General features: G+C 36.3%; 1 protein-coding gene across 1 annotated transcript in view; it reads right to left on the reverse strand.

Moving 5' to 3' along the window:
• The window catches only part of LOC136245217 (extracellular matrix organizing protein FRAS1-like), a 66896-nt gene that overhangs the window by 25526 nt on the left and 27396 nt on the right, over positions 1–13974 (reverse strand). Inside the window, exons 16-21 of the mRNA XM_066036713.1 lie at positions 11117–11254; positions 10858–11064; positions 4468–4605; positions 4212–4415; positions 1514–1651; positions 1261–1467 (exon numbers count right to left, since the gene is read on the reverse strand). Of these exons, the coding sequence (XP_065892785.1) occupies positions 1261–1467; positions 1514–1651; positions 4212–4415; positions 4468–4605; positions 10858–11064; positions 11117–11254 (1032 nt within the window). The remainder of the gene's footprint in view (positions 1–1260; positions 1468–1513; positions 1652–4211; positions 4416–4467; positions 4606–10857; positions 11065–11116; positions 11255–13974) is intronic.

Below are 13974 nucleotides of genomic sequence, written 5' to 3' on the forward strand. Positions count from 1 at the left end.
CACATTCCAGCAGCGAGCAAACAATAATTGCTCATGCCAGCTAGTATGACCAATCACTCCAAGCCAGTGTAAGCTAATAGCCCACAATGCGCCAGGTACAGTAACAAATCATCCCAGCTACAACCACTGTTACAGACATACCTGAAGACTTCAATGATGAGTGGCAACAGGTAACGTTGGAGATATGTTTGTTGATATGAACAGACAAGTCCTAGCTCTAGCTCACAAAGTGCCACAATTGATTGCAGGCAGTAGGCAAATTCAATCGATTGTGGGTTAGCCAATAAACACGGACAGTTGCCAAGAGGAGGTATACCTTGCCAAACCATGGTGAAAGACACATCAATTACTTCCCTAAGTTAGTTTGTGTGTGTATAGTAATTTGTGTAATGCATATTAATTAGGAGTCATAGTGTATATCAAATGAAAGATGGCTACAAGGTGTATTGCACTTGTATACACCTGAGTCCTAAGTCACAATGAACAATGTCAAGGTATGCATGTAAGTGCAATACACCTGTAATAGGCATGGAACACATTAGTGTGACAATAATGTGTCACATGCCTTACACTCAGATGAGTATATCAAACATTTTTTCATGACCAGGTAAGTGTGTGACTGGGCCTGTAAAAAGGCCATGTGGTTACCTAAATTTACAGAGGTGTTGCAAGGTAAAGAAGTGATGTCATAAAAGTATTGTGAGGCTGGGTTTGGGGTGAGAAGTACAAACCTTTATGATCCCAAATATTATAGTACCACTGTACTGTATGATGCTCACCTGTTCCCAGGTATATATACTTTACTGTGGTTTGGGGTGTATAGGCTTAGTGTACAACCAGTGGCTCCTTTGAAGTGTGACATAATAATGGTATATATGTAGAATACATCTCATAGTTATGGTTTATATACCACTGTACAAAAGGAGATACTATATAGCAGAGTTTTCTTCAAGGGAGAAACTTTTTTGCGATTTTCATCAACTGGCAGCTATCCATTAAAATTATTCCCCCTCAAATTCAGAATTCAATCAACATTGCACTATTTAAGTATTATGAATGCATAACAGATCCCTAAGAATTGAAAATTTTCTCCTTGAAACTTTGAATGATAGCAATCCACAAAAAAATTACACTTAAAAATAATCACTATACTCCAAAACACTGGCATCATTACAGCAACATTTACAAAAACTGTTTCAAAAGCGCATTTTGAGATATTAGTAATAAAAATTATATATTTCCTTTTACAGTGTTCCTTACCATCATCATTTGCAATAACCACCTCAGGTTCAATAGGGTCAACACCACTAACATGATCAGGAAGTGAAGTTTGGATAATAGTGACATTAAATGTTTCAGCATTTTCCAATATATTATCATTATTTATTGGAACATTAAATGAAGCACTGGTCTGTCCAGCAGTGAAGGTGACAGTGTATGGTCCAGAATCATAATCAACACCTCCTCCTGTGAGCACATTATGACAATTACAACTTACTGACAGAATACTCACCAAAAGCTGTAATATTTTCATTTGACACTTGTACAGTAATATCAGTTGATGATGGGTTACTGAGAACTAGTACAGGTTGTGCTGGTCCAGCATCCTCATTAACACTATATGTTGACTGACTGAAGGTTATGGTAACAGCTGAAAACAGAACAGATTGAAATGAACAATATGTTACAGAAATAGCTAACTAATTAACAGCATATAGCTTAGCTACAATCCCTGGCATGTAACAAATTGATAAATATAGTGCACATATGTAAGCGAAATTTAAGTGCATGTATGCATTGGGTTACATCAGTCGGCATAAACAACTAATATCCTTAATTAATTAACCCATTGAAGGCCAAATTCTCAGGGACCACAGGCCAAATTGCCGAACCACATCATACTAACCATCTAATACACAGAATTACTTAGTAACCATATACCACAATAAACACAAAATACTCACTGTGTTATTTTTGTTTACACAACAGTAACTGCAACATCAATCAGCAACTTTATTAGTAACTTCGGCACTTGTATTAGACTCGTTACAGTAACTTCATTACTTAGGTAACACGTTACATTTGTAAGTAAAGTAACTTGAGTTATATTACTAGTTTTTGTAGCGTATTTCGTTCTATTACTTTGTTACCACAAAAGTAATAATTATTACATAACATGTTACATAAGTAAGGCATTACCCCCAACACCATATACTGTATTATACAAATCTAATGGTGGCTTCTACAACACCACTGAATGTTTAGTCAAGTATCAATGTTAAGTGCACGATCACCATGATGTGGTCATATTTCACTGAAAAATGTGAGCGTATCAGCAAAAACCCAACTTGTTTGCACAAGCATGCGTATTTAAAAAAAATCTGAATTATGCCATGTTACAAAGAAAAATACACAAGTTATTATCAGGCAGAGACGAAAGACTCAAACTGATTAAAACTACACACCATCTTATTCGCCTGCTCATGGAAAGTTTGAAAATCTTTGTTTTGTTTCTGTAGCCCAATGGTATGAGTGTCACGTGCATTTATTTACGATGCAGTAAACGTAGGCAAGATTGTCATCATTTCTTCAACTAAACCACCTTCATACCATATGCGTAAGTGACTACAGGTCTAACACTATATCTTGTTGATTTGCTAATCCATGGTGAACATTTTAAGCCAAATTGTGATGTTGTAGACTAATGCAAATGAAAGTTATGGCTGTGAATGTAAGCACCTGTAGTTTATCTTCAGTATAGTTACTGTACAAACCAATTATCTTGTTCTTCCTATTGTCTAGCACTATAATTCCAAAACTCCTCACCACAGAAGGCTGAAACTTTGGTGATCCATTCCTTGGATACTGCAGATAATGCTGAGAAACTAAAACTAAATTCAGAAGTTGTGCGAAAAAGTCGGGTTTTTGCTGAGACAGTCACAAATATCGATGTTCCATTTCAGTGAACAAAATAATAAATTCTTAGATCTAATCTTAGGAGAATTTGCATATATACCTATATATATCAGCATGTAGTAGATGGCTTTTTTTCAATTTATTGACAATCAACAAATGTGAGTACTCAAGTGTTAAAAGTGTTTTTATCTCAGTAGTGTATTTTACAAAGCAAGAAAACATGGATACTCCAGTGTGAGGAGAGCAAAATGTGCTCAATTATGATTTAGCCATAAGTTTAAATGGCAAGAACTGTTTCACCATTTAGATGTGTACTTCAAATATACTTCAAGCATGAAACAATTGGAAACACATTGAGTAGTTTTAAAATCTATATCTTCAATAGGTGCAGTGTTAGAGCAATTATAAGAGCGTGCAGAAATACCTCATTTACTTTACAAGGTGTTTAATTACACATGTAATAACACCTAGCTGCCACCTCCTTATAGTGGCCAGCTATAGGAGATCCCAAACATGGTGGATACTTTATAAGTTAATTAATAAGGCTAAGACATTGTTGTGACTAGTTTGGTTGGTGCCTGAGATGGCCCCAGTAATATATATCACCGAATTAACAAGCAAGTCCATTACTGCGTAAGATTTTCCTATAGCCCTTTCTTCACCCCAGACAAAGTCAAAATCAATAAAATAAGATTAACAGCATGCTAACTTGCTGATGTGATGCTTATATTCTTCACATTTCCTTGTAACAAAACGAAGACTTTTAAACTCCTCTTCAGTAGGTGAATAGAGATTTTTGTGCTTAAAGCTTGTCTTCACCAAGAACAAACTATTGTAATAACTTATGCATTTTGCAAATAATATGCTAGCACTATACTTATTGTAATAAATGCTTTAGCACATAGCTTGTAATTAAAAAAACAAAGGTACAGGGAAAATTTCTTTTAGCACTGATTTTTGCTTCATGTTAGGTGAGCCAACTTAGTAAAAACACACAAGCATTGCCTTTAGTATTGTGTTGTGGCAAGAAAACATGTTTAGCATGCACTTTTAGTGGCCATCTGATTGCTGTTATCCTTAGTTACTCATGAAAAAGATCATATCAAGTGACAATAAGTATAGAACACTACATAAAACTGTACTAGCTCCATAAGGTCCCACGTACATGCATACATGGAGGCTTTATTTACACTAGCCCTATCAAAAGTTTGTGGTGGGTCATATATCACATTGTTATATGCATTCCAGCTACCACCTTAAATCTTCATAACTTCCCTAATTAGCAAATTACTCACTATCAACATCCACTATAGTAACTGTAGATTGACCAGAACCAAGACGTGTAACACGATTGGGTAATGTACCACTCCTAATAGTGAGAGTGAAGTCTTCGTCATCTTCCAGTATATCATCATCATTTATTGGAACATTAAAAGAAGCCATAGTCATACCAGCAGTCAATGTGACAGTGTATAGTCCAGAATCATAATCAACACCTCCTGTAACATTATTACTACTATTAACATTATGTGATGATGTTACTCCACTCACTAGTGGCAGTATTCTGATCATCTCTAACTACTACAGTAATATCAGTTGATGATGGGTTACTGAGAACTAGTACAGGTTGTGCTAGTCCAGCATCTTCATTAAAATTGTATGTTGTTTCACTAAATCTGACAGTAATGTCTGAAAATAGAATGGGTACTAAAACAAATACATAAAACATTTTCGTATTACACATACGTCAATAATGATGACTGTTTTAAATAACAAGTTTAAGGAAATTAATTGGATTAAAGACTGGTTCAAAAGGAGTTTGCTTACACCTACTTCAGTCATATACGTACCGTATAGAGCAAAACAATGGCAGTGAAAAACAGTGGCATATTTGACAAATCGTACTTCCAGTTGACAATGTTTTACCTTCCAAAGTTTTACCAAATAGTTGCATGAACAGTATCCCGGTTGTTCTAACTTCATCATCTTCTGTATTGTCATGATTTACAACACCTATCTGATCCAGATAGCCCACTAAATAAAGGATTCCAGGCTAATTTCTAGCCAAAGTTATTGAACTATTAGCTATTGCCAAACTGAGTTAACTACACCAGTGAAGTGACCACACAGATCTGATCGAATCTCCACACATCTATACTTCTATCCACATGGCTGAACCAGACAGCAATATGGAGTAAGAAAACAAGCTGCTAAAAATGGGTAACAGCTTCACTGAGTAAGGAATACCACTATAAATTCTTCACAAACTGACTATAACATGCGCCTGAAAATTTATTTCACATTGACTACTATGCACATTATTCTTTATTAACTATTTAAAAGAAATGAAGTAGGGATTTACGCAATAAAAAGTAATGAAACAAGAGATGAATGATGGTGTTACAGCATAACTCGGTGGGAAAATCCCTACTTTGGAACATTAGCCAGGGACGGTGGAAGCACTACGGTCAGTGGCCGTAGCAGATTTCCACAGCTCAAGCCAGTCATGTGAGCTCATACCTAATCTTGAAGCTAATATTCTAGTAGCTACACACTAATAAGGTAGCTCCGTATAGTAGTTACGTCGTCAAATAATACATACACTAATTTATATCTGTTTCTAGACAGACATTAACCATTCCAACCTTTAATGCAGTAAAAGGATGTGCATCTCACTTCATGTCACTACTCGTTTATCCTCTATTATATCCGTGCAGCTAATGATCGAAGCACGTGATGACCAGTGCGATGGACGTTCTTCCAGCTCTGCTGAGAGGTATGTTGTAATTGCATGAACGAAATTAGACTTTACAACATATAGAAAGGTAGTGTGAGTCAGTGTATGTATGAAGCAATATCCACAATTTCTGAATCATCACCTGGCTTGTCGCCTGACCAACCACTAAGAGCTTCCACCGGCCCTGTTAGCTGTAACAATTATTTTATTCAGTACCAAAGTAGGGACTTTTCCACTGAGCTATGCTGCAATACCATCATTCATCTCTTGTTTCATTACTTTTTATTGCATAGATCCCTACTTCATTTTTTTTTAATTGACAATTTTTAAAAATACTAGTTTGTTTAGTTTTTTGTTGTAGCTCAGGGTTAGAATATCATAAATGCATGACTGCTGTATTAGAGTGACTGTTGTATTCGAGTCAGACAAGGGGTGTACAGCTAGCTACTCCAATAAGGTCTTGTTTTCTGTTTAGCAAATAGCTAGATTGTGAAGAGGTGTGGTCTCCGTACTCTATTGCAATTAGTCAACCTAGATGAGTGTAGTCACAAACTTATTGCGACTTAGTTGGCGGCGCCCGCTCTTTTGCATGGTGCATATCCCAATAGCGAAGTTGCAGATATCTAGCTAGTGTACCTCCTATAGTAGTGCCAGAACTGAAGCGCTTCAAAAATCCAGCTCTGAAATAATGCTGTGGCATCTAAATGTGGTACTGAAAGAAAGTGTTGATACAGAAAATTAACGCCTCGATATGGTTTCATTGGATGAAGAAGAAGACAAGCAGCCTGATTGAAGATAAAAGAAAAGACAAGGCACAGAGGGCCTATACTCCTCGGAACCCCAAAAGGCACATCCCGCTGGTGAGTTTGTTATTGTGGCATAAAATAGTGACCGTGCACTGCTTCATTTGGCCTCTAGCCTTGTGACTGTGATCAGTCAGGCAGTCAGTCTAAAATTTGAGTTTTGGCAATTATTTTAAATTCTATATCTGGCCACCTGTTAGTGTTTTGTTATATTTTATGCTGTATTATATATCATAATTTTATGAACTAGTACTATTCCGTAAAGGTGATTTTTGTCACGTAAGATGTTTCTAGGGTGCTTTTCAAAGGCAGAATTTTGGGTGGTGAGCAAAATTTTTGGCTCAATCCCTACTTAAACAGTACTACCGTACTGTTTGATACAGAGTTCAGATTCTGGGTAATTTCCATTCTGCAGTTTCACTAAACAAATTATGGCACTTGCTTCAATACTTTTAGTGATTATGATCATTTTCACCAATTTATTCACCAATGATGTTTTTGTCAATGAGCATTTTCAGCAATTCACATAGTTTTATACCACCGACCTTTTACATTATACAACGTAACTTGTCAACACAATTGTACATACATGACTGAATTAACTGTGCACTAGATTGTCTGTAGGTGTAAGTGATCTCTCTTGTTTACTACTTTTTTCTATGAACCCTATTTATGCTTGCTTGTTAAAAACATACTTTGTTACTAGTGAACCCAGGAATACTGCTTAAATCAACTGGCCTGAATGTTGACTCCAAAACTCATCATGCACATCAAGACACACAATGGTGTGTAACACAGCCAAGTACAGCCAGTGCGGGCACACGACAGACAAGTGTGCATTTTAAAGGGACCAAGAAAACACACTCTTCACACATCTGCTTTGGAACTCGCTCAGGTGGGCCACCTCCTGTTTTAAATTTGAGCTGAATCCACCCAGCCATCACTGGAATATTGCCTTCAAAAATGTCTTAGTTTCTTTGCATAATTTTTCTTTATCTTATTATTCTTCTAATTCTTCTTCTTTTCGCACCACAAAGAAAAATTGCTATAACTCACACATGCTTTAGTCAATTTACCTCAAATTCAAATATCATTAAAAACATAATGCAGGACATTAACAGTCCAAATATTGTGCAGATTAATTCACAAAAACAAGGGAATCGTGCTATTTTGAATGATTTGTTGTCATGGCCATAGGGGAAGGAATAACTTGAAAATTGATCTGTAGATGGAGTAACCATCACAGTGCAAACTTTTTTTTGTAGTTTGAAAGAAATCACACTAACGGTTATGGAATTATAACAAAAATTCCAACCACGTGTAACAAATGCATGATTGTGTTTTGTTAATACAAGGCATTATTTGCTATGCCTACCAGCCAAACTAGTTAATGGAAGAAACTGAAAATAGGCATATAGGTAAATCAGAAGGTCTTTCAGTGGTTTACAAGGAATCAAATTAAGTTACACTATAAAAGCGAACTATGTTCCTGAACCATTGTTGGCAGATTTTGATAAACCTACTTTTTGCCATTTTTGGCAACTTTCAAAGCTGCCAAAATTGGCAACTTCAGAACCTTCCAAAATTGGCAACTTCAAAAGCTGCCAAAACTGGCAACTTCATAAGCTGCCAAAAGTGGCAACTTTTAGGCTGCTTCAAAAATGTATCACTAGTAGCCATGTCCTTTTATAGTTGCAAAAGTATCTTTCAATTTTGGGATTGAATTTCAGTTTGGGGTTTCAAAACTGGAAGCTTTTATAGTTACCAAAATTGGCTAGTTTACAAGTCCAAACTTGGTAAGTTTATAAAATTTCCAAAATGGGCAAGTTTTGTAATTACCAAAATTGGCAAGTTTTGTAATACCCAGTGTTGGTAAGTTTGGCAAGTTTGAATTTCCAAAATTGGCAACTTTGGATTTCCAAAATTGACAAGCCAAAATTGGCAAGTTAGAATTATTGTTCTCTTTGGTATGCATATTAGTGATTGAAGTATAATACAAAAGTTTGATTAGGGAACAACAATTTGATTGTGGACTTCAGCTTGTGGTATTCTAAGTGATGAATCAGTGATTTGTAATTTTTTTTTGCACTAGACTATAATAATTCATGTAGTGATAGCATTATGCACTGTTGTCAATATCAAAATGCAGACCTGAAAGTTGCCAGTTTTGGTAGCCTATAAAATTGCCAGTTTTGGAATTTGCCAGGTTTGGCAGCCTTGAAAGTAGCCAGGTTTACTTGAGCAGCCTTGGAAATTGTCAGTTTTGGCAGCCTTGAAAATTGCCCTTTTTAAATTGCCACAATTGGCAATTAGATAATTTCCCATTACTACCAAAATTAAAATCTATCCCACAATCAGATATATCACACACCAATATATAAAGTACAATACAAGTGTGGCATTGTACATTGTTGTCAATATCAAAAGCCAGACTTGAAATTTGCCAGTATTGGCAGCCTTGAAAATTGCCAATTACGGCATTTTTTTTCGAATTGCCAGAATTGGCAAACAGATCATTTCCTATTACTAACAAATATGAATCTATACCACAATCAGATATATCACACACCAATATATAAAGTGCAATGCAAGTTCTGCCAATTTTGGAACATTAGTGTTACCAATGGTTAAACTATGAATTTACCAAATAGCTATGGCTAGATATAATTTGCAAAAAGTTGCCAGTATTGGCAGCTTTTGAAGTTGCCAGTTTTGAAAGCTTTTGAAGTTGCCAGTTTTGGCAGCTTTTGAAGTTGCCAGTTTTGGCAGCTTTGAAAGTTGCCAAAAATGGCAAAAAGTAGGTTTACCAAAACCTGCCAAAAATGGCTTGTGAACATACCTGACTAGGTGTAACAAGTGCTCGATCAAGATACTCTAATAGTCTATTAGAACATTCAGCTATGTAATAAGTCACTCTATTAAAGTGTTCAGCTACAATCAAGTCACCATGTAGAGAGTTCAACTACACCCTGAGTTCAGCTATGTTACAATTCACCATGCAGAGAGATAAGCTGTAATCAAAGTCATCCTGTAGAGAGTTCAGCAACAACATAGAGAGTTCAATTATGGTACAAGTCACCCTTAGAGAGGTTAGCTGTAATCAAATCACCCTGTAGAGAGTTCAACTCCAAACAAATCAACTTATAGAGAGATCTGTTGCAATAAAATCACCATGCAGAGAGATTGGCAATATTACAAGTCACTATGTTGAGAGATCAGCTGCAATCAAGTTAGAGTTTAGCTTCACAAATCACCTTGAAAGTTCAGATAACAACAAGTCATCCAGTAGAAAGTTAAGCCACTTACAAATCACCTGGAGAGTTCAGCCACAAACAAGTCTCCTTGTAGGAAAAGGTTACCCTGCAAGCCACCCTGTAGACAGTCCAGCTACAAACAAGTCACCCCATACAGTGTTCCACCACAAAAGTAACCCTACAGAAATTTCAATTATGAACAAGTCAACCTGTAGTGTTACAAATCACCCTGTAGAAAGATCAGCTACAATCAAGTCACCATGTAGAAAGTTCAGCTACAAACAAGTCACTCTGTAGAGCGTTCAGTAAAAAGTTACCCTGTATATAGTTCAGCTACTTATAGCACTCTGTACAAGGTTCAATTACATAACAAGTCACCCTAATAGCTACCTGATAATCATTTTATTCAGTGTCAAATTTACAATAGACAAACAGTTGTACACCATTTTTTTTGACGATTCCTATAGTACAGTGAAAAAAGTCAAAAAGAAGCAATGGCCAGCTTAGGGACTTGCAATTACAAAAGAAATGATATCCATACCAAAACAGCTAAGCTGTGTAAAAATGGTGTGGCCAAGGCCTAAAAAAAGGCCAGGGTGAACATAATAAAAGGTGGTGGCCAGTAAGTGAATAAAGAGTACATCACAGGCCTAAGCAATGTTGAAAAGTGAAGAGATCATTAACCTATGGCACAAGACACAAGTCAGTAAGTAGTTACTATACCCAACCATTGTATAAACACATTCAAACACATACAGAGTGTCTACAAATTTGATATTGGTGCATAGTATGCAATTTTTGTCTCTGAAAGTCACAATTGTAATAATGACATGCTTAGCCCAATTAACAACACTGACATTGACACTAAAGTAACTTGGCATTAATCACTCTGAAGACCACACCTGTTTTGGATCTTTGGGTTTGTTGAGTGTACCATAATCATACCTTGTGACACACGTTATATGATTTTTGCATCATGACCAGTTTACAATGTTGACAACAAAATTGAATAAATTGGGTAAATCTTGGATGTACACTAGCAATTTGGTGATGCATTATAATAGTTGAAATCACAAAAATTTACACTTTATCATAACTTCATACAATAAAGTTGCTACTACTTCTTAAGATTCAATAATCTACTCACCATCATCATCCACTATAGTAACTGTAGCCTGACCAGCACCATCACGAGTGACACCATCAGGTAGTGTACCACGCATGATAGTGAGAGTGAAGTCTTCGTTATTTTCCAATATGTTATCATCATTTATTGGAACATTAAAAGAAGCACTGGTGACTCCAGCAGTAAATGTGACAGTGTATGGTCCAGAATCATAATCAACACCTCCTCCTGTAACATTATTACTACTATTAACATTTTGTGATGATGTTACTTCACTCACTAGTGGCAGTATTCTGATTATCTCTAACTTGTACAGTAATATCAGTTGATGATGGGTTACTGAGAACTAGTACAGGTTGTGCTGGTCCAGCATCTTCACTAAAACTGTATGTTGACTGACTGAAGTTGACAGTAACAGCTAAGTGATGGAAACAAGGACCATTATGCACAATAAGACACACTTTGAATATTGTAACGTCACTATTGTGCTGTAAAAAGTGCTTGTACTATACAGCATAACAGAAAATAGTTGAATGGCTGAAAGTATTCTGGTGTTCAATGCAAGCCTAAGTTAAACTGATGGTCAACACTAAAATTTTATGGATGAGACCAGTTCCTTAAGCACATTTGGCAATACACATGTTCTATTAAAACTACAGAAAATTCCAGAGACTATGGCAGTAGTAAAAGTAAAAGCTCCTAACAGTTAACTATGTAACGCACAACATCACTTACAATGTTGTTATTAATGCCATAATGGATTGTAAGCTTAAAATTTTTATTTGTAGTAGAAACAAATTTCAAGCAATTTGGTAGTTATGTTTAGTACAGTGCTCCTTGAGAGTCCAGCAAAACATTATCATTACAAAATTAATGCTGAGTGTATGGTTGATGAACTCTTGTATCCTTCATGAATAACTCATTAATCACAAGTAGATGGGCGTGGCATTACTAAAGACTCTGAAACGTCTGATACATCAATGATTTCTACTGATTTCGATCTTTAACAGGTACTGTTTTACAATAAATTGCTATCTATAATCGTTTTACCTACTGAGGTCAGTGAGGTGTTGTTATAACATGATTACTTGTGTGCATACTCTTGTCATATCCCTCAGTAGCCATGTTATAACATATAACAATCAAGCACCAAAGCCATGACTAGCTTCACTTCTAGAGATCAAACATAGCAACCATGGCCCATTAATAACAAAATTAATGGAGGCATAGCAAACACATAGCGTAAGTTGCCATTTATCGAACACATTTCAATAATTGCTTATACTTCCTCACCACAACAACACACAGACTTTCAGTTTGGACTATTCAACAGAGTAGCCTTTGGTCTCTCTGGATACCAAGTTGCAAGTAAATCACACCAATAAATTGCGAGTTATGCGCGAAACAGTAGAGCCTATCATTTATCACTCCTCAAACACCGGTACGTATTACCGAACAGCCGTACTTCACTCAATGACCAATTTTCGAACAGTTCGCACATTTCAATGAATAACATACTAGGGAATTACCCTGTCACTTTGAGGTTTCTATGGGATATCCAACTACCGGATAACAATCTGTGACAGAAATTTTACGGAAATTGAATACGCCGTTCACGAGTTATTCAAGTTACACTGAAACCATAGTTGTTATAGGCGCTACCGTTTTGCTCATAACTTAAGGCCTGCTGGTTCGATTTACTTACAACTTGGTACTCAGGGAGAACAAAGACTCCTCTATTGAATGGTCCAAACTGAAGGTACGTGCGTTGTTGTGGTGAGAAGTTATAGATGTTTGTTAAATAATTGTAATTTTGCTCGCTTCGTGCCACCGCACATCTACTAGAACCTCTGGAGCCCTTTACCAATAGAAACCACTGAAGAAAACTGTTGTAAATGTTGTATTAGTGGTCCATACAGCTCTATAAGTCTTTAGTTAGTGTTTATTGGTTTTAGTATGTTGAGTAGCTCGCCTAGTGTGTTAAGTTCGATAATACGTACCGTTCGATAATAGGCGACTTTCTATACCCTATAATGATTTAGTTGTGATCGAGCAGAGCTACTGGTCTGGCTACACTTATAATGAATAGCATAGTGATAGCATAGTGAAAACAATAGAAATAGTTTCTATATGACAACCATGCCACATAGAAATATTATGTAGACCAGAGAGGCTCACTCTAGATACTCTAATAAAGCAGTCACCACAATGCAACAGTCATGTATGTCATACAGTACAGTAGTACAGTGTATTAGGGATCATGGAGGATAGCACCAAAAATAATGACCACAATCAGCCTTACAATAGCTTCATGGTGCCTTGGCAGTATTGGTTAGGTAGAATCAAGTGTCTCCAAAATAGCCAAAAATGCTTCGGTTAGGTTGCTACGGAATTTTAATAATCTTTTATTCAGTGGAATTTTCTGTTAACTGACTGACTGACTGACTGACTGATTAACTAACAAATGCATTCAGAAAAGTGTAACTTGATAATGGCTAAGGCTACGGTTTTGATTTTTCCACTGTTCGACATTGCTTCAGTCCGACAGGTGCCTTTTGGCATACCGCAGTATGTGCAAAGCACACATTATCAACTTACTTTTGTCCTCAGTATCCCATTACTTTTTGCTGACAGCTTAAGGTGCCAATTCACTGTAGTACAATGGCTCTCCTATGTTTGTAAATGGAAATCGTCCATATTTTCCATGGTGACTGAATTGCTGCAGAGGTGTTTCTCCTATGTAGCGAGGTGAACATAGCTGAAGTAAAGCATTATGGCCCCTTCACTTTTGAGTCAGTAATAAAGTTGGGGTGTATGAATCATCCGTACTTTATTGTGGTAACTGAATTGATTGCAGAAGTGCTTTTCCAACTGTTCTTTGTTTGTAGTACTGTGTAACAGGCTGAACATAGCTGAAAGCGAAGCATTATGGCCACTTCACTTTTAAGTCAGTAATTAATAGTTGGGGTGTGTTCAGAAGAAACTTAACTCTAGCGCCATTCTTTCTTTTGATGCAGGTATGCGAGGGTTCACCAGTTATAATAATGTTACAAAATAAGTAAACAAGCAAGTATAAGGAAAATTAGGAATTTTAAGTTCAAATAGGGATCATAGAAAAAAAGTGAAACAAGGGATGTC

Source organism: Dysidea avara, chromosome 15, assembly GCF_963678975.1.
Source record: "Dysidea avara chromosome 15, odDysAvar1.4, whole genome shotgun sequence".
Classification (NCBI taxonomy): domain Eukaryota; kingdom Metazoa; phylum Porifera; class Demospongiae; order Dictyoceratida; family Dysideidae; genus Dysidea; species Dysidea avara.